This window comes from Protopterus annectens, chromosome 3.part1, assembly GCF_019279795.1.
Source record: "Protopterus annectens isolate FY-2018-M chromosome 3.part1, PAN1.0, whole genome shotgun sequence".
NCBI lineage: Eukaryota > Metazoa > Chordata > Ceratodontiformes > Protopteridae > Protopterus > Protopterus annectens.
The window spans coordinates 694,886,302-694,908,278 of record NC_056732.1 but is presented as its reverse complement, the minus strand read 5'-3'; the positions used below and the strand labels follow the sequence as shown (position 1 = coordinate 694,908,278).

The following is a 21,977-nucleotide window of genomic DNA, read 5'->3' as shown; positions in this document are numbered from 1 at the left end:
TCTCTCCCTTTTATGAGGCAGGAGCACAGTCACAGTGTGACTGTCATCAAAGCTGCCATCGAAATGTTTCATCTGATGTTGTTAATCTTCTTCCCATTCATCACTGATGGGGTTCGGTTCCGAGACCTCAGAACCAAGTTGGCTTAATACTAAGCTCGAATACACCAAAAACTCTCGAGCTAAGCTGCTACCCACAATGCCCTCCTCCCAGTTACCTCAGATCTCGTTTGCCGCACAGCCATATAGCAGTGTTTCACCAAGCTCTCCAGCTAAGTGTCATATTTTTTTACAAATTTTAGTGTATTTTGAACCTTTTCTGATCTAATCTCTTTTTTTTTCCTACCCTATTTCTTTATCTAGCTCTACCCTTCAGGTATTTCTTATACCATTGTTGGTAACGCCCTCTCCTACCCTTGTGGTATCGTTTGATACCATCGTTGGTATCTCTCTTTTTCTACTTCCTTTCTCTACCTTCTATCAGTAATTTGTTTAGTGCTTTTTTGTGTGTTGGATATGTCTGATGACTTCGGGGTTCAATCATTGCACTTCCTGCAATGGCAAACTCCCCAACAGCGACTTACACAATGATTGTTTCTATTGTCTGAGGGTTTCTCACCTCTCTGTGAAACCTCCTTGCCATATTTGTCTGAGTTTTAGTCAGCGGACACTGAATGAGAGAAAAAACAAGCTTATCTTGAAAGGCCTGCTATCCTCACCTTTCTCAGAGGCCCTTTCTGTGTCGGAGGTCTCAACCCCTCCAGTAAAGGACAAAAAACATCCACATTCCAATCCCTCTTCACCAGCTGGTGATAAGGGTAAGTCCCACAAAGACAAGGCCTACAAGTCTTCTACGGAACATAAGATTGCTTCCTTGGCCCCGAATATTCAGGTTGCTTCTATTCTGAGCTCAGCTCCAGTTGCTTCTGTGGACATTGTGATAACTTCGACGTTGGCACCACCTTTGGCACCAACATTTACAGCACCAGACTTAACTACAGTAATGACTGCGGCTCCGACCTTATTGCCTTCGATAGTCTTGGCACCGACTTCACATCTCACCGCACCGAAGTTGGTTCCAACGATCCCCACGGAGCTGATAATAACTTCTACCCCAAGTGTTTCTTTGGCACCGAGTCCTTTCTCAGCACCGTTAGTTCCTCTAGTGCCTGTTTCCAAGTTAGAACTTTCAGTGCCGACAATTCAAGCACTACAGACCCAGTACTTCCCTTCATTGGACCGGTTCTTAGGTCAGGCTTATAGCTCTTTTCTGGACTGGCCTGACTCCCCCTCTAGAGTGTCTGTAAGGTCCACCAGGAGTCTGTCTGAATTCGATGTGGTGCGCCTGCTGGATCAGCTGTTGACAGCCAGAGGGATAACAAACATTCCTAAAACTCATTCCACTTCGGGGTTTGGGTCCAATGCTCCCAGGACTCCCACTTATTCTCCTCCCTCGGATCCATTGGTTCTGAGGCCCATAGCTCCGACGTCCTTGGTGGAAACCCTTTCCTCAGCGTCAACAGTGACCCTCTCTGAGGCTCCAAGGCCTCCCCTTTGGGTTTCTGTTCCTACAGAACCGTCCCTTCCTCAGTCTCATGGTTAGGGCATGGAACCCTCGGTTCCCAGCATGGTTCCAAGTTTTTTTATTGGTTCCGTCCTTGGATCTGGGGGCAACACCCACCCCAATCTTGCCTGAGGCTCCATCACTGGGAGCAGGCCGCACGGAGCGGGGTGTTACTCCAGTTCCGAGATTGTCTTACTCAGTTCCAGGCTCCCATTCCTCTTCAGGCACACCAGCTTTCTGGGTGATGGAGAGGGTGCTTGCTTCTGGAAGCACTCCTCTTACATCGGATCTTCCCCCTGCTCCCTCTGAGCTACAGCTACCATGGGCCACCTCCCCAGGACACCGAGATTACAAACCTCAGGAAGCCCCTGTCCAGGGTAATTTCCCTTCCGAGTCTTTTTCAGACATTCCCACTGAAGAACCCCCTCAGAAGAAGGCATGTAAGAGGAAACACCTTGACTCTCCAGAGGAGTCTCTCACAGAGGATATGGACTACAATGATGGGGAAGGGTCCCCACGGTCGCCCCTGATGTCTCCTTCAGAGACATCCTGGAAATATTGAAACAGAGGGGTGGCTGGAAGCCCTGCAATCCTTCCTCGGAGTCCGTCTTCCTGCAGGCTTTCTGCTCTCAGCCTTCTACTTCTTGGGTGTGTCCCCCCTGCCGATGAGTTAGTCCAGCTTGTTGTGCAGCATGCATGGAAGAACCCTGACTCTATTGAGGCCATTACCCGGAGACCAGACAAGATTATTTCACCACCAGAGGAGCATCCCCACTGGTCTAGATGCTTGCCAGTAGATGCTATGGTGGTGGCGGCAGTCATGAAAAAGGACCTTGCGGAGGAAAGTCCTACTGTCTACCTGCCCAACAGAGAGTCCCAGGCTGTGGACAGACTAGGGAAGCGAGTTTTTGCTTCAGCGACCTTTGCAATCAGGTCTCTGATTTACTTGGCACATTTTATGAGGCTCCAAAGGGATCTGATCGCCGAACTTTCTGGAGCCCTCGCGGGTCAAGTTTCTGACGGGGCACACGACAAGGTTGCTTCTCAACTTGACACTCTTGAGTCTATCTCCAACTCGTCCATGAGGTTGCTCTCCCATGCAACCGAAGGGGTGGCTAGAGTGCAGACATAGTCATGAGACACCATGCCTGGATGCACATCTGTGACCTTGCAGACTCCTTCAAGTCCTCCTTTTCGAACACCCCTATCGAACCATCCACCTTGTTTGATTCTAAAGTGAAGGACACACTGGACAGGTGCGAACAGGAGGGAAAGACCTTGTCTGCTGTTGGCCTACATTTTTCCAAATCTCAATGTTCTTTTTCCAGGAACCAGAGGAGTGGGAAAATATGGCACAAAAAATCTCAAGGCCCTTTCTGCAATGCACATGGAAAGGATTCCCCCAGAGGCAGAGGGGGTTCCAATGGTGGAAGATGCCCCTTTAGGGGCAGAGGGGATCCCTGAAACCAAGACTACAGGGATTCTTTCTCCGGACGATCTTATCAACGCTTCTGAAGCGTTGCCCGATTGCTTTCCTCTGGAAGCAGCCGGGGCTCGTTTTTCTCTGCACTAAACTGCCTGGCACTCTATTACAAATGATCAGTGGGTGCAGAGAATAATCTCCAGAGTCTATTACATCCCTCTAATATCTCGCCCAAAACCTTCAAAGTACCTTCCCGATGTTCCACCCAGTCAAAGGGAAGAAGCAGCTTCAGAGATAAGAAAGCTGTGTCAAAAAAGAGTCATCCAACCAGTCCCACAAGACCAATGCAGATCCGGTTTTTGCTCAAGATTCTTTTTGGTGCCAAAAAAGACCGGGGACTGGAGACCCATTTTGCATCTCAGCCAACTAAACAAGTCAGTGGTTCAAACCAAATTCCGTATGGTCATTATACAATCCATTCTCCCTTTTCTACGGGAGGATGTTTGAATGTGCTTGATAGACCTCCGGGATGCATATTATCACATCAAAATGGACAAACGCTCCAGGAGTCTCCTTTGCTTCCAGCTAGGAGCCAATCATTACCAGTTCAGAGCCCTGCCATTCGGTATCTTGATGGCCCCCAGAGTGTTCACGAAATGCCTAGCAGTGGTGACAGCTCTTCTGAGACTTCAGGGATTCCAGGTGTTTCCATATTTAAATGATTGGCTCCTCTCCACCCCCACCAAGCGCCTACTGACTATGGCCCTCCACTACACTAACTCACTGGCAGAGTTTCTAGGCATCACAGTCCATTGGGAAAAATCCAGTCTTCATCCTACCCAACAATTGGAATTTATAGGAGCAGTATTCAATACTCGAACAAGCCTAGGCTTCAGAGGTTAGGATTACAGGTATAAGTGATACTCTGTCAGAGAAAGGTGTCGGCAAGAGAAGTTCTACAGGCTCTGGGGTCTATGGCTGCAGCCATTCAGATTGTTCCTCTGGCAAGATTACATATGAGACTGCTACAATGGCTCCTTTTGTCCCAGTGGTTGGCAAATCTTCACCCTCTAAACTCACAGATCCTCATCACCAATTCCTGTAAGCAAGATCTTCTTTGGTGGATGAGGACAGACGAAATCCTTTGGTGTTGCCTCTTCAAGACCCCTCAACCCAACGCCATGGTGACCACGGATGCTTCCCTGATAGGGTGGGGGGGCACTTTCAGGGAAAGACCGCCCAAGACACGTGGTCCAGCTTGGAAACCAACTTGCATATCAATGGTCTGGAGTTGAGAGCAGCGCTGTTGGCGTTGCAGGCACTACATCCGCTCCTTCCTTCGGGAACGATTGTGATCCATTCAGACAATATGTCAGTAGTCTGGTACATAAACAAAAAAGGAGGGACCAAATCCTACCCCCTGTGTTGAGAGCCCATGAGAATTTGGCATTGGGCAATAGCTTTCAACCACTTTCTTATAGCAACACATATCCCAGGGAGCTCCAATGTGATTGCGGACAGGCTGAGCAGATGCATCCTCCTTCCACGTGAGTGGTCTCTCAATCCGAATGTGACGGCAAAAATTTTCAGCCGTTGGGGCCAGCCTTTCTGCAATCTTTTTGCTTCCCCCTCAAACAACAAATGCAGCAGCTTCTTTGCCCTTTTTCCCCCAGAAGGGGAGTCACTGAGAGACACTTTGACTCACGATTGGTCCACTGGTCTCCTCTATGCTTATCCTCCAATTCCCTTAATACCTCTATTTTTAAAGAAAGCAATTCGGTTGAGATGCAAGGTGATCCCCATTGCCCCAATCTGGCCTCGACAAGTGTGGTTCCCCTTTCTGCTGCCTCACCTATTACAACCTCCATGGATCCTGGACACTCTTCAGGACCTAATCTCTCACCCCCAAGGGTTGATTCCCCCAAATCTGTCCACTCTGAAGCTGACAGCTTGGTTTCTCCACTTCTGTTAGTCGCCAGGCAGGAATCCCTCTCCTCACCTATTCATGATATTATTCTGGCCTCCCATAAACCATCCACCAGAAAACTCTACAGAGATAAGTGGAAAAGGTTCACTCTCTGGTCTAAAAAACAGATGCTAGACCCCTTCTCAGCTCCTGCATCTGTTATATTTCAATACCTTTCTGAGTTTTTTCGACAGTGGAGCATCAGCTTCCACTATTCGAGTCCACTTGGCAGCTATCTCCAATTTTCATACCAGTCTAGCAGGCATTCCACTTATCTCCACCAACATTTGCAAGACCTTTTTCAATGGAGTTTTCCATAGCAGACCCCAAATCAGGCGGCCTGTAGAGACATGGAATCTCTCTCTGGTATTAACAGTCTCTTTCTTTACCCCACTTTGAGCCTGCTGCAAAATGTGACCTTAAATTTCTTTCATGGAAATCTTTCTTTTTGGTAGTGGTCACATCAGCTAGACGGATATCGAAACTACAAGCCTTATGCATCAAGAGTCCGTATTTAATTTTTCATAAAGACAGAGTATCTCTTTGTACTAATCCTTCTTTTCTTCCCAAAGTAATTTCTGATTCCTCTGTCAACCAGTCCATTGAGCTCCCAGTGTTTTTCCCAAATTATTCCAATAAAGGAGAATATTGTCTGCACTCATTGGATGTACATAGACAATTGCGTTTTTACTTAGACAGGACTAAATCTTTCTGCAAGTCGGATCAACTTTTCATCTCCTTCTCTGGACCAAAAATGGGATGTGCCATATCAAAAGTCACTTTATCAATATGGCTCAGAGATTGTATTACTTTTTCATACTCACAAGCAAATGAATCTAAACCTGTTAATGTCAAAGCTCATTCAATGAGAGCCATTGCATCTTCTGTTGCTTTTCACTCCAGAGCTTCCATGGACGACATTTGCGCAGCAGCTATTTGGGCTAAACCCCATACTTTCATCAAACATTACAAGTTGGACCTGGTCTCCAGGGGAAGAGTGGCCTTCAGCTCAATGGTTCTCAGGAATGTTCTTCCCTAAGGGCCACCCAGGTTTTCAAGTAGCTTGGGATTCTATCCCATCAGTGATGAATGGGAAGAAGATTAACAACATCAGATAAAGAAGTTATGTCTTACCATAATGTTCCATCTGTGTTGTTGATCTTCTTCCATTCATCACATCCCACCCTCTGTCCCCCACCAAAGGCTCCTGGTGGATCTTATGGGTCCTTGTGGTGTTTTTAGGGTTTCTGCGTAGAAATGGCCTCTGCTTTTACTTCTATATGTTGCATGCAAACTCGATCTGAGGTAAGTGGGAGAAGAGCACTGTGGGTAGCAGCTTAGCTCAAGAGTTTTTGGTGTATGCAAGCTTGGTGTTAGGCCGACTTGGTTCCGAGGGAACCGAACCCCATCAGTGATGAATGGAAGAAGATCAACAACACAGATGGAATGCTATGGTAAGACATAAGTTATTTTTTTTCCCCCTATGCCTTATTTTTCTATCATCTGCTGTAGGAGGTGGTGTACAGTGGGTTTGTGTGAGGATCTGTCAGCCACTCCCGTGAGTAATGTTACTTCCCATCACCCCAACTCACGTGAAGGCAGACTAGGGATTATTGGCAGAGTGCTAATCCCGGGATGCTCACCCCAAACCCTTCCTCCAATGAGAGGCAAGCAAGCTGTTCTTCATAATTCTTCTACCTCCCCATCTGGTACCTCCTGTGCCTTGGGTCATCTGGTTCATAGTCAGGGCTACCAAAAAAGTCAGTGCACATACTAGATTTTTCAGATGAGTCAGACCGGCATTAAATATGCAAGTAAGTGGTTGAAATTTTGTCTTTATTGTAAGGTGTAGATTTTCCTGATCATTTAATAAGACACTTAAGAGTTGCTATTTTTGTACTAACTCAGATGATAACGTACAGTTATCTCAGTACTACTTACAAGCTGGGTCTTGATCAAAATATGTTAAGAATGCTTTATTACCAATGTCAACAATATTGTTACATAACTTCAACTGCTGTTCATGCTGTAGTATGTCAGAGAAGGTAAACCTAATCTATAAAATAACCATTGCCCTTTCCTTTTTGCATTTCAGAGACTAAAGATTCGCAAACCTTGTACTACTGGATGATTTTAACTCTTACAGCTTGTTTGTTCATCTCTATTTTTGCAAGGTAAATACCTTTAACAGGCAGAAGTGTTTTAAATATAACCAAAATAATGTGTGTGTGTGTGTGTGTGTGTGTGTGTGTGTGTGTGTGTGTGTGTGTGTGTGTGTGTGTGTGTGTGTAATATGTTAACTTTTTATTGAATGTACAAATGCTATAGGTAAGTGACTTACTTTAAAAAATGTAACACTGCACAGCACAGAGCGATATTGAAAAGCATAATTTTAGAAGTATGTGTTTATGTTATTCAGGAACTGTCTGCAGCTGGTTAATGAAAACAGAGAACTTCTGAAGTTTATTTACTTTTAAGTTACAAAAATGTAATGATGGTTTTCATTCTTTTGCTTGCTAACTCCCACAGTAGTGATTATTACGGTATTTTATAACTTTAAGGATGGTAACTTGTATTGATAACTAATTGTGTAACAGTAATAATATTCAGAAGTAACATCATGAAGTGTTCTCATTGTGCCTACAATTGGGACCTCAGTAAGTCATTAATTGAGACTATTCCTATTTTCACTTCAGTTCAGCTTATTTTTCTCAAACATGCCCAAGTCTGGGAAGTGCACAACCTATGCTGACACATGTCATAACACCACTCTCCCAGAAGTAGAGCATGCCTATCCCATGAGCATTCCAGTTCTTTGCTGCCTCTTGTAGCATTCCAGTTTCAGTCCTGATGTTCATCATGTAATTTTTTTCAAATATGATACCTAAAGCCATCTAAATATTCAAGAGCATCAAATTAAGGGACATGGCCCACAGTGGCATTTTCTCTTCTACCTAGAGGAAGACCATGCTGTGAACTACTGTTATAGGTGCTAGCAATTCAGTCAAGCCACTTGCACTAACAGGAAGGATGTAGTTTCTGCCCTGTCCTGCTTCTTGCTGAATGGCAGTGATGGAAAATGCCCATTTCAAAGACTGACAGGAGGGTCTCACATGAAACAACAGGCCTTTACCAGAGCACCATCAAAACGTAAGAGAAATGGAGGACAGGCAATGATCTCACCTTCCTAGATGTAAGGGTTAATATGGACTCCTACTCCTTGTATATTATGTTCTTGCCCTCACCTAATGAGGACACTTGAGTTTATGTCTATCCGTCATATCATCATATTTCAAAGTGGCCCAATAGTGGTACACCCTTGGCAGTCACTTTGAGGACTGCCTTCTGGCATGTTACTTTGTGCCAGAATCTGTTGACTGTCTGGACCCTACCACTAAATAAGCTAATCCTAGAGAAATGTCCCTTTAAATTATTACACCAAAGCTCAGTAGCAGCTGTCAGTGATGAGATCTATTCTCCCTAAGCCACCTCCAGGTCTTGCAAGTGGAGGGTCTACTGAGTTGTCCTGCTCAAAGATATGTGGTTCAGGCCATAGACTTGAGATGATTAAAGTCTAGTAGGATCTGTCCCTGTGGGTGTGGGAGCTTATCCTTATAGACCATGGCCTTATGTCAACATCAGGCCTGATATAAGGTTATTAAGTCCTCATGCCACCATTAGCTTGCATGTCCTTCAGTGCTGGCATCATGTCAGCTGCCATCTAGTGCCTGCCTATCACTTGTCTAGCTCCAAGATGTTTCCTCTTCATAAGCACACTTAGTTCACACTGGGTGACAAGTGTTTTCTTCATCATCCCATTGTTTTCTGTGAAGAGTCAGAGGATGAAGAGGGCATTTTCCCCAGTTTAGATAAACATAAAGTAACCTCCTTCCCAGATGGGCCCTCCTTTGGGAAAACTTTAATGTTGATGAAATCCACTATGGAAGGACCTGTGAGCCCTGCTTCTATTCTCAAAATACCCGAATGAGTGTCTAGAGAAGAAGAATAAGGAGAAGGAGCCCCAAGTCATTGCCACTACATGGAGCTCATCATTCTAGATGCCGTGTACATATACTGCAAGAACACATATTCTGCTTCCATGGCTCCCAAGAGGATGAATAACGCCCAGCTAAATGGAGTGCATTGTGTCTAGGCATCATAAAGTTGACTCCTAAGTGATCTTCTCAGTCCAGTGAAAACCTAGAGAACACACCTTGGAACTCTGCTGTCTGACAAGTAGTGTGAAGTACTCAACATGGTGGGCAGGAATGTGCCTTCCTTTGCCATGCTGGAGCTAAGATCACTTAGCTGTTTTTTCTCACCTGTCCAGATTGCAGTCCTCCCTTGCTGATTAAGCCCTGGACTCAGGCAGTGTTCAGGACTCTGTCTGTGGCTTCCACAGTGTGCTACCATGAGTTTACTGTAATTGTGGCTGTATTGCTGCTACAGCCAGAGCAGCAGGCTCAGGCCTTTGCTGTGGGATGACATGTCTGAGGCATTCCTCCATTAAGGAGTAGCTTAGACAATCTATTCTGGATGCCTCCTTCTGAGGGGAGATCCTTTCCAACCAGGCTATATTGTACATAGTAGACATCTTCCTGAAGAAGAACTAGCCCCCAGATAAATAAGAGTGAGATATGCACCAGGCATCATAATGCAGAGTCCTAAGTGATCTCCTTAGACCAGTACAAATAGTCATCACTGCTGATCTTTAACTACTGCTTAATTGTGCCAGAGTTTTATTCACTTAGAACAATTTTTGCTATTACAGGAGATGGAAAATTGCTAGTGTTCTGGGCATCTACTTTCTTTATGCCTTATACACTTTGTAGATCCACCGCTTTCTATACATTGTTAAAGTGTAAAATACTGTTAGCCTGTGACTACTGTTCATTCATAACAATAATTGTATTCCTTTAGAACAGAACACTTTTTGATGTGTTTTCTGTAAGAGAAGGAAAGTGGTGGTTTTCCTGGGTATGTACTTGCTTCAGGCCTTAGTACAAATGATTTCCTGATTGATTGTTAACTTTAAACTTGCCGTCTTAATTCCTTGGCTATCCTGCTGTAAACTGCACATAACTAGCTGCTACATTTACCAACCAGATTTAGCTTGACCTTCCACTAGTCCCAAGGAGCTTTGTGGTGTACAGCAGCAGGCCACCATAAACTCCATAGGTGCAAGCAGTTGGTTTTAAATTCCTCCTTGATCTCTTAGCTATCATTGCAAAAAATATTTGCAGGTAGCACACAACTGAAGTTGGTGCTGCAGTGGGTTGCATGCACCTGCTATTGTTTATAAAAGCTCTGCTTGGTACTTTCTGTTGGCTATATATTCTACTGTATTGCATTGCTGCACTGTACATTAACCCATGATATGAGTAATTCAGATCATCTGAAACCTAGCCTTCAGTTACCTTCACCTAGAGCAGCAGTCTGCAACCTTGCATAAACAGTTGTGGCATTCATGCCTGTACCCCTGCATTGCTAGGTAGTTAGTTCTTGTAGCACCTGTGTTTGTAACCTGAGTCGTGTTCATTTTATAATACCTGCTGAGTTTCATGGCACCCATGCCTGTAACTTGTGTCATTTCTTGCCATGTAGTACTAAGAGAATTATTGATTTTTCATTTTTGTTCAACTGTGCTACTCTTTCTCATTATACCAAACTACTATTGCTAAATTTTGTAGCTGCAGGCTAAGCATCCAAGCTACTGTTGCTGTTTCATAGCAAGCATACTACCCAGAACTTAATGTACTTATCATCCTATTTGAATTCTAGATCTAGTGGGACCATAGCATGTCTGTATCCATTCTGTTGCCAGTGTGCTTGCACTGGGAATTTTGAGGCAATGTAGGAACTCTTTTATGCTCATAGACAACCTTTTATTGTTACCAGACACAGAATGCACTTGTGAGAAATGTAGATATATATTGGAACTGAAGGCAGTTCTCTCACATCCTTCATGTGTCCAGGTTGTTAGTGCTCACTAGACACCTACACCACCAAACTGTACCAGTAACATCAAATGTACATATGCTGATGTACTAAAAAGTTCCTTTCAAAGACCCTAGGCCTCCTAGGCAATGTACTGATGTGCATAGACTCAACAGCATAGTCACACCTCACCCACCATTACTGTTGCTAGCACAAGCAAGGGTCACTAGTGCGGAATGCAGAATTCACTACAGCAGCCAAAGTATACTGCCACACATGGAAATGTCCTTGTTGTAGTGCAGTTCCTTGGGACTGGTGAAATATCCAGTCAGATATCAGTATGTCTAACTGTTGAGGCTACACCACTCACCAAGCTGAGGAAAGATAAAGTGACAGTGTGCTCTGTGTCTTAGGTGCCCCAATGTGCAAAGTGATATCACCAAGGCTGTTAGATCCCTTCACCCCAAATATCCATACAACTTGGTTGCTTCACATATGGGAGCAAATGACCTTCAGTGCTCTAGCGTGGTAGATATGAACACAGACATGACTGAGTTCTCCATGTCTGTTTCCGAGGCTGGCAATGTAGTAGCCTTGAGCAGTTGAGCAGTATCCTACCATCACCATGAATGATCCCACAGTGTAAACAAAAAATAATCAGCTTTAACAACTGGTTCAGTAACTGGTGTCATTATAGGGGATCAGTGTGTGTTAGCTTGGTGGAAAATGATGGGCATTCCTACTTACTTTGCTAGGGACGGCCTGCAACACCCTCAGCCTGACTTCTGCATATTGTCTAAGATATTGTCTGTCCCCATGGTGCCTTTTTTTATGAAACGTCAGACTCCCACACCTGCCAGCCTAGCAACTTTAAACCAGACCTATATTAACGTAGCACTGCTCACTACTAGTAGAATAAATAAAGTATGAAAAAATAAAAATACAAGTATGAAAAAAGTGAAACTGTAATACATAAAACTTTGAAACTTTATTAAAAGTTCATATGCAAAATACAAAACAGTAATAAGTTATCTAAAACTGATGATAAATGAGTTTGCCTACAAATACTTCATCAAACCAAACGTTAGCTCCAGGTCTAAACATATATAAGACTACTACTGATGTGGAATACAAACTTTAAAAGTGCAAATATATTTTGAGATGTATTTAACAGTGAAATGGGTACAAAGTGAGTTTAGAATTTCTAAGATCCCAGCAGAAGAAATGTTAATTCAAATAATAGAGGGGATGAATAACTTTAAGTTTATAGTTAGAAATGAAATATATGACACTTTATTGGAATGTTCAGTTCCAGAAAAAAAAATAACTTTGTTAATTTCATCTTTGTAAGAGCAACTGCTACCTTCACCCTTATTCTGTAACTGTTAACAATAGAATGGTAGCATGTTAAAAACAATAGAATTATATGAAAGAATCAGCGCTACTGAAGAAAAGGGACAGAAATTATATACTTGGAATAATAAAGGGAATGGTCAGAATAAAATCCTACAAGCCCGCATGAAACTACAGGAATGCTAATGATTCCGCCAGTCATATTACTATTGGCTGTGATTAATATTTCACAGAGAAGGGAAAAAGGAAAACCAGAAAGGGTTACTGAAACAGTGGTTGTACAGTTTGTAATAATAATAGTTACATGTTTCAATTATATAACAACTGAAGCAGCAAAATGGTTAGACACACAAGAATAGTCTTATTTTCATATAAAAAGGAAACTTAATTAAAATATCTGAGTTTAAATAAGCCAGTAAGCAATCAGAAGGCCCCAAAACAGATTTTGGGAGAAATGACAGACAACAATGAAGTTCTACAGATAATTTAATTGGGAAAACATGGCAACTCATTTCAAAATAAGTATGCAAACTTTACAGATAATGGAATAACCCAAAAGACTATTTTTACAACAGGATGAAATGTAGCAGAATCCATCATTATAAATGTCTCTATGTATTCTCTGCGTGTAAGTACTGAACAAGGGGTTATCTTTCATTCCAACACAACGAGCCACCTTGTTCAGAAAACATCAGTAAAACTCAGGACCACATTTTTACAAAATACTTTTTTTTACATTTGCTGCTGTTTAACTGTCGTCCTAGGAGTATAACCTTGTGGGTACTGCTCAAATATCAGCCCTACTAATTCATTTCTTGAACAGTCGCCCTTGCTCTTGCAGATTGATGAAAAAGAGTGCAATAACATAATGAAGAACATAACAGCAGATCTTCAAAACAGTGCTTATGGGTACAGTTACTTGTTGTGGCAATACAAAAATATCCCAGCAACATTCAGCTGAATACAATTCACTGAGTAAAGGCTGCTGAATCGTTCAGACTGTGTCTGCTCTCCATTTAGATATAATGTACCTCTGAGATGCTGTGACATCATAGAAGCTTTTATTTAGTTGGCATCACACCCTCACAGGCTGATGTTGGGGATCAGTATCAGAAAGATGTGATAAAAAGAATGGGAGAATCCCACTTCACTGAACTTTTATTTGGGCATGTGTGATGGGTGCTGTATTATATATTTTCTTTTCTGTCTTCTTCAGCTGTATGATGTTTCCCAGTTCTTTCTTCTGCCATCAGCTCCAGGTAGTTAGCAAAAGTTAGAGTATACATGGAGGACCACTATCCATCTTGTTATTCAGATCAATATTAATGTTTTTTGCAAGAGTGGGGTATTCCAACCAAAGTCCATTAGCTAGTATAATTTATTTTGGGTCTTATTGTTTGGTTACTTATATTTCCAGTGTTGCATGCTATAAGACTGAAATTGTTACTCAGGAGAGCAGCAGAAAATAAAAGTGTTGAATATTTGCTTCTATATTACTGATAAACATGTACCACAACTTTCTAGATAATTTTTTGAGGATATGTTTTTTGTTGCAGTCTTCTGAGTGCTGTGATACATTTTGAAATTATACTCCATTTCTCTTTTCACAGTTACTTTTTATTGGGAGGCGCAATGGCTATCCTGCTTACCCTCATACTTGTATTCCCATTCATCTTTAAGTTTGGTATGTGTCGCAATTTTTTCACTCCTATGAATAAACAACAACTTTAATTTCACAAACTGCAGAAAGATGAATCATTCATAAAAAAATGCTTGTTTATTTCAACAGGTGTTTTGAGGACAGAGTTTGCTGCCTTTCATAATCATAAATCTGACAAAAGAAAAATAGAGGTAAGAAGTCAAGTAAATCTTTGCAATTTATGTTTCAGATGGAGTGGATAACAAAATTGCTTGAATATGTATCAGTAAATGGCAAATACCCGATTGCCCAGTAAAAGCATTTAAAGAACACTTTTCAAACTAAAATCACTCTTTCACTTTACAAGACTCTGGTAAACCCTCACCAAGAATACTGCATGCAGTTCTGGAAGCCCTGAATGAAGAAGTGTATTAAGATGTTAGAGGCATTTCAGTAACTTAAGATAATCAGGGCAAGAACATATAGCAATAAAGAGACTGATATAATGCTAAGTACTTCTGATGTGGAGGAGATGATCCTCTGAAACTGGAGAGGAAAGGATGAGGGATAAATTTAAGACATCAGAGAGGAAGGAGAGTAACTGGCAGATAATGAATAGGAAGTATTTTCAAGGCACCGGATAAGTAACAGTGTCTCATCCTTATGATGGGACTGTCACTGCGTTGTAGTTATATCTTGGGCTAAGCTGACACCTCTCTGGCTTTATGGAAAACCACATTTGTTTATGTTTTTGGGTAGTAGAGTAGTGCTGCTTCACAGCATTTTTTCTGTGGCTTAGTTCTTGGCTGAGGTGTCTTCTGTGTTCAGTTTGCATGACTTCCCTGTCTTCGCATAATTTTCACAGTGATCTGGTTTCCTGCCACATATCAAAGACGTTGATAGGTGAATTGGTGGTTCTGTGCTTGTCTATGTATATACACTGTGTGTGTGTACGTGTGCTCTTGAGTGTGTATGTACATGCCCTGTGATAGAATGCTGCCCTTTCCATGACTAGTTCTCTGGCTTATGACCACTACTTGCTAAGATAAACTTTGGCGTGGCAGTGATCCTAAACAGAATAATGCTGCTCTCAGCAAAATGTAATGGATGAATAGATGTATTGTTTGCTCACTGCTCTTTGTTGAAGAAAAATAAAAAAGGAATGCTTTCAGCAACCCACTTGCATAAAAAATACACTAGAAAAATAAAACACAAGTAAGAGATGAAGTGTACCACGTATTGTTTGTAGTTAAATACTTCATCTATGTAATCAACTGAGACTTCTTCATAACTAAAACAAAAATGAAGAAACACACATGTATAAAAGAACACTAACAAACTCATGATGTGGATTACCCAGTAAAAGCATTGTCTAAATCTAAGAGCACTTTACAAGATAAAATAATTCTTAAATCCTGTAGATTTATCAGTATTAAGGGTAAGCTGATACAAAAGGTCTTTGTATTCCAGGACTGTATTATAATCACTGCCCCTCATACTTGGTTTAGCCTAGTCAGTTACAAAAAATTTAAAATTGGCACATAGCTCAGAATGCTTAAAAAGGGCATTGTTAGTATTTTTACAATGAATAGTATAGGAGTGTTCATATATAACATGACCCAATTTTTTATGATGTGTAAAATGACTCCCATGCTGTAAAAATGAAAAAAAAAGTTTTACACCAATGATTTTTTTCATTTCCTGGAATCTGAATATAAGGGCTATTAGTATATCTGCATGCTGAGTGTGCACATTTTAAAACTACCATGAGTTTTTAAAGACACATACTTAATGTATTAAGTTTGTTTCAACAAAATCTTAATATTGTGGGTCCAGTTATTTTTTTAAACAAAAAACATCTTTATTAAATTATCATGTATGATAGGCAATCATACATGTATATAAATGAAAATAAACCATATTGACATAATCTTAGTTGCAAGCATTATACATCACAAACCATATTGACATAATTTTAGATGCGAACATTAGACATCACTTATGATCTACCCATTCATTGTCTGTCAAACATTACATAGCTGATTTAAATCCTGCCTTCTTTTAAACTTCATTCCTCCCCTATATGTACTGACATTCTTTTTGTTTCACTGTTGCAGTCCTGACTTGTGGGATTTCCTGCTGTGGAAGCCCTTATCCAAACCAACAACCAGAGTAAAAATCTCCCTCCTCCTAAGGATGGCAGACGTTCTATCTCACATCAGTACGCTTGGGTATATAGGGCGCCAGCAAATGCCATGATATCAGTCATTTCTTGCCGTCAGAGCCTAAAGCAGTGTTTCAGTATGTCAGTTGGTCCGCACCAGAGTGGTTGTCTAAAAGCTAAGTACCTCCTTGGGGAACTCTTTTTTTCTTGCTTTTAACCATATCAAATAAGGTTAACGGTTGCCTTCATCGTGGTAAGCAAAACCCGTATTGAGACTTTCATACTTTATGTATCACCTGTCTAAACCCCGATAGTGACGTTCCTAATTGCTGTTTTTGCACCCATTTCAACTATAAGACATTCAGGCTTAGGGCCAAAATCTTAGCGAGGCATCTTAATCTGCCATCTACTTTGCATCGTCCAGTGGCGTCCTCCGGTTGTTCTGAGGTTGTGCTCCCTATGTGTCGAAAGGACAGGGGAAAAAAGATGCAAGCTTAGGGTCTCGGATGACAACCATTCCCTGTTTGCCAGTCCCCCAAGGCTTGTTATCACTGAGGAAGGCAAGGCACTGCAGCCCCCTTCTATGACTGAGGTGGTGGCGTAAGCCTCTGCTAAGATCCTTATGGAGTCCGACATGCCATCGGGTAACTCACCTTCTGCACAGGCCTTGGCTTTCAATTAATCTGTTGGATCTGGAGTCGCTCAGCAGACCTCAGCTTCCAACGAGAGATCTTTTATTGGTGACGTCCCCTTGTGGCAATCACCTGCATTGGTTCTTCCTTGCAAAGAGACTGGTGTCAGGATTGCAGACGTACCTAAGCCCAAGGCCAGAGCTGCCTCAAAGAAGTGTTCTACCTCAGGCCCTATGCCTAGGCTTACTGACTCCCATGCATGAGGATATCAGCAAGACCTGGTCAGGTTAGCTGAAGAGCTTACCTCCTTAGTCAGAGCTAGGCAACCCACTTTGGAGTCTTCTCCAGGGAAAAGGAAGAGGGATCCTACCCCTGAAATTTTCTCTGAACCTCCTGATTCTGATGAAGATTCTGACCAGGAGAAGTCTATCCAGGAGGAAGGACCCTTCCTTATTTTTTTTGAAGATTCAAATTCAGAAGAGAATCTGGCTTCAACTTCACCATGAGGGAACATTTCCAATGGGAGGCACAGAAAAACCCACAATCTAAAAAGAGGGTTAGGGAGTTCCTTGACCTTCCAGAACATAAATCTTTGGCTATTCCTCCTATATTGGAGGTGGTAGAGGATGTTTTTATAGATTTCTGTCTGAATCCAGATTCTCTTCCCCCTGCCCATCGAAAACAAGACAGGTTTTACAGGTTGCTGGACTTACATAAATACCTCTTCAGAAATCCTTCTGCTGATCCAGAGGTTGTCATTCCAGGACCCAAGGGAGCAAGAACCAGCTATTCAAAAAACCTGTTACCTGCTAGCAAAGTAGGCAGGGCCCTTGATACGTTTGGTAAAAAAGTTTACACTTCTGCTACCTTAGCCATGAGGGTCCTTAAATGACAGTTTTCTATGATCAAATATCAACAAACCATTTTAGATCAAATGAAGCAAAAGATATCCTCCCTGGAGGATAAGAACATTTGCAAGGAATTATTGGACCTTTGCCATCCCAGCTCCCAAGTAGCTAGACTTGGGTTTGATGCTACGGAGGCCTCTAGCTAAGCTGCATCTCTGGTTCTGTCATTAGAAGGCATGCTTGGCTTAGGGAACAGTCCCAACCAGACCAGTCAAGTCCAACCTTCTGGATGCACCCCTGGAAAAGGACTTCCTCTTTGGGCCAAAAGCTGAGGCTTGCTCAAAAAGATGGAAGGTAAAGCAAAATTTATGCAGACTGTCAAGGACTTCCTTCAAGTTCAGCTTCCTAGTTTTAGCAGGAATTTTCCCACTAAACATGGTCCTTTCCTTCTCAGTCAAAAAGCAGGCAAAGGAAACCTTGGAGGGAAAGGCCTCAAACACAGCACCAATCACAAAGACCCAGGTAGTGGTCCTCAGAATCCCCCAGGTAGGGGAGTTCTAGGACACAGAACCCCGGCAGAGAGCAGCAATGACTCTTCCTTTCCCCTCCCTGTGCCCCACCCTCTCCCAGAAAGATAGGAGGAAGGCTATCCGTATTCACAGAAAACTGATCCCTCATCACATCAGACAAGTGGGTTCTGAATGTTATCTCAAATGGTTACAGGCTCGCTTTCAAAGAGCCATTAAGATACTCAGGCTACGCAGATATTCCACAAAATCAAAAAGCAGAGGCCCCTTTTTAAATTCAGAACCTGCGCTCACAGGGCTCAGTGGAACCAGTACCAGAACACCAAATAGGGAAGGGTTTCTATTCCAGGCTGTTCCTGGTCCCCAGAAAGGAAGGCTGTTGGTGCCTTACTCTAGACTTGTCCATTCTCAATCAATCCCTGCTGGTACCAAAATTGAAAATGTTGACTCTTCAAAAACTTCCTCCTATGATAGACCCTCTGACTTTAATGGTCATCTTAGACCTAAGAGATGCTTACTTGCACATTCCTGTAGAGAAATTCTGCAGAAATGTTCTACATTTCAGAGCAGGTACCAGCCACTTTCAGTTCTCTACACTGCCATTTGGTTTGTCTACTGCTTCCAGGGTCTTGACAAAGTGCTTAGCCCCTGTGATCGCCTTTTGTAGAACAAGAGGGATCCAAATTTATCCCTATCTAGACGACTGCCTTTTTCAAACATGAGTCAGACAAAGCTCCTCAATGATCTGGCATTCACTCAGAACCTGCGCACCTCCATGGAATTCACCATAAATCTTTGCAAATCCAGCACAGATCCATCCACCAGGATAGTTTTCCTGGGAGCTCTTCTGGATCCCCCCTTTAAAAGGCCTTTCTCCCTCCAGAGGTCTCCTTCCTGACTCAGTTCTTCCAAAACATGCAGAGACAGTGCCTCTCAGCCAGGAAATTCCTCAGAGCATTAGGCTACATGGCAATTTATATCCTAAGTATCCCCCTGACCAAGCTAAACATGAGGAAGCTCCAGTGGTACCTCAAGAATCTGTGGTTCCAGCACTCTCAGTCCCTGGAGAGTGAAGTTCAGCTGACTCCTTGCCTCAAGGAGGAATTTACATGGTGAACATGGTCATTAGCCCAGACCCTGGGGTTCCTCTTCAGGTTCACCCCCAGAGCCACACTTTAACCACAGATGCTTCAGCAATTGCCTGGGGAGCTTATTTCCAACACCTTCAATCCCAAGGCAGAAATTCAGCTCAGGGACAAGCACATAAATTGGAAAGAACTGATGGCAATTCAAAAGGGCCTAGTAGCTTTCAAAGAAAAAATGGAAACCAGGGGTCCTGCTAGTCAAAACAGACATCACCACAGTCATGTGATACATAAACAAGGAGGCACTCACTCTTACACTCTGTGTGGGCTAGCTATACAGGTCAGGACACAGATCACTCTCTGGGATTGCACCTCATGGCACAATAACTTCCAGGTGCTCAAAACACTGTAGCAGATCACCTCAGCAGGAACTTAATGGACAACTACCATGAATGGCATCTGCATCGGGAAACATTTCTCAGCATAGTCCAGAAATGTTCATCCCCACAGAGAGACCTCTTTTCCACCAAAGAAAATGCTCAACTAAAAATATTCTGTTCCAGGAGCAAACTACCTACAGCCTAGAGGACAGATACTTTCTCCTTCCTTTGAAGCCACCTTTAAGTTTATGCATCTACCCCCCCCCCCCCCCAAACACACACACACACACACACACACACACACCTGTCCTTCCTTTGGTACTCCTAAAAATCAGGGAAAAGGGCCCAAAGGTTATTCTGATAGCCCCACATTGGCCCAAGCAGCACGGTACCCTCTGCTACTAAATTTAACTAACAAAACTCTGTGGGAGTTACCTCAGAGAGTAGACATTCTGTCTCAGGACAAAGGGAGCTTTGTGCATCCCAGTCTGCAGACTCTCAGACTGTCAGCCTGGGTAATCTCCCAGCATCCTTCTCTAAGCAAACAAGTTCAAGACATTCTCAAGGAGGCTAGAAGGCCTAGTACTAGGAAATCATACTCAGCCAAGTGAAAACGATTCTCCATTTGGTGCCAGCATCAAGGCCTCAGTCCTAACTCATCCAAGCTCTCTGTCATTTTACATTACCTGACTAAACTGGTTGACTGAGGCATATCCTTTTCCTCCATCAAAAGCCATGCATCTGCCATTTCCGCCACATCCTTATTTTTCCTACTATCTTTTCCATCCCCCTGCTTATACAATTCTTTAGGGGAGTGATTCATATCAGATCTCCCAGGAGGCAACTCTCACCTCCATGTGACCTCAATTTTGTTCTGGAAAAATTGATATTACCCCCCCCCCCCCCTTTGAACCGGCAGCTTCTGCTGAATTAAAATTCTTAACTTGGAAGACTGCCCTTTTACTGGCTATCACATCAGCTGGGAAGGTCGCTGCAAGTTCTCATGGCAGTGGAACCATTTCTCATATTCCACCCAGACAGAGTATCACTCAGGGTAAATCCATCCTTTATGCCCAAGGTGGTCACAGATACATCCTTGAATCAAGCTGTACACCAACCCACCTTCTTCCCCAGTCCTCAAAACCAGGAGAGAAAATCCTTCACTCCTTGGATGTGAAGAGACAGCTCCGCTACTGTCTTGACAGAACTAAATATTTCAGAAAATCAGACCTACTCTTGTGTCCTTTGCCATTGGTTGTGAAGGGAAATCAGTTTCCAAACAGACTATTTCCAAGTGGATCTCTCACTGTATTTCCTTTTGTTACATTTATCATGGTAAAAAGCCACCTGACACTGTCAGGACTCACTCTACCAAGGCAACTGCTACCTCTGCTGCCTTCCTGAAAGGAGTCCCTACCAAAGACATTTTCAAAGCTGCTACCTGGTCATCTATGAATACCTTTACCAAACACTGCCACTTATCAGCCTTCTCCAGGTCTAGAGCAGGATTTGCCACTGCCGTCCTACAGGGTATCGTTTCTTCCCCATAATCTTCCTTCCACCCTCATCTCAGTTTTGGGAATCATCCCACAAGTCAGGACTGCAACAGTGAAGCTTGAAGAACATAGTACAGCTTTGTACACAACATAAATGTAGATGTTTGAGTTTGAGTATATTCACTGTTGCAGTCTTCTTTCCCTCCCTCCTTCCCCCATTGCTTACTGTAGTAGTCTACCTCTGTCTTTTTCATTAACCAGTGGACTTCCTGGATGTTCTCCCTGCAGGTCCCACCTTTTGCCTTGGATCCTTGCTGATGGTTCATCTTGGGGGCTCTTATCTTATTGGGGCAAGAAAAAACTGATGTCATGGCATTGGCTGGCTCCCTATGTACCCAAGCATACTGACATTGGATTGGACATCTGCCAACATTAGGAGGAGGGAGATTTTTACTCTGGTAGTCAGCCCGGCCAAGGGCTTCCACAGCAGGAAATCCCACAAGTCAGGATTGCAACAGTGAATACACTTGAACATGTACATTTATGGTAAGTGTACACAACTGTACTTTTCCCACAATTCCTGTTTTTTCTAAGTAATTTGTTCCTACACTTTATTCTAAAGATCCCAATTCCAGTTGTTTTATCTCTGTTACTATATTCACTACTTCTAGTACAGTTGGTTAAGATTTTGATTTCCATTTTCTAGTAACTGCTTTTTTGGCAGTCACCATAATTAGACTCAAGAAGGCTTCATTATATCTAGGCAATTACAATTCTCAATCATAGCCCAGAAAAACCATTTCCGTAGATACACCAATTTGCTCACCCAGTCCCTCTGATAGAGTAGTCTGCAAGGAATCTTTAAAGTCTGCTAACTCATTACACTCCCAGAAAATATGTTCCCAAATACCTCTTTCTTCCCCCATCACACCTCCAACAATTGCTGTCTACCTGTGGAAACATTCT

The 21,977-nt window shown here is 42.8% G+C and overlaps 1 protein-coding gene across 1 annotated transcript in view; it reads left to right on the top strand.

Annotated features, from left to right (window-relative positions):
• TMEM71 (transmembrane protein 71) overlaps positions 1–21,977 on the top strand; it is a 449,505-nt gene that overhangs the window by 285,601 nt on the left and 141,927 nt on the right. The window contains exons 6-8 of the mRNA XM_044067053.1: positions 7,046–7,124; positions 13,851–13,924; positions 14,030–14,091. Coding sequence (XP_043922988.1) covers positions 7,046–7,124; positions 13,851–13,924; positions 14,030–14,091 — 215 coding nt within the window. The remainder of the gene's footprint in view (positions 1–7,045; positions 7,125–13,850; positions 13,925–14,029; positions 14,092–21,977) is intronic.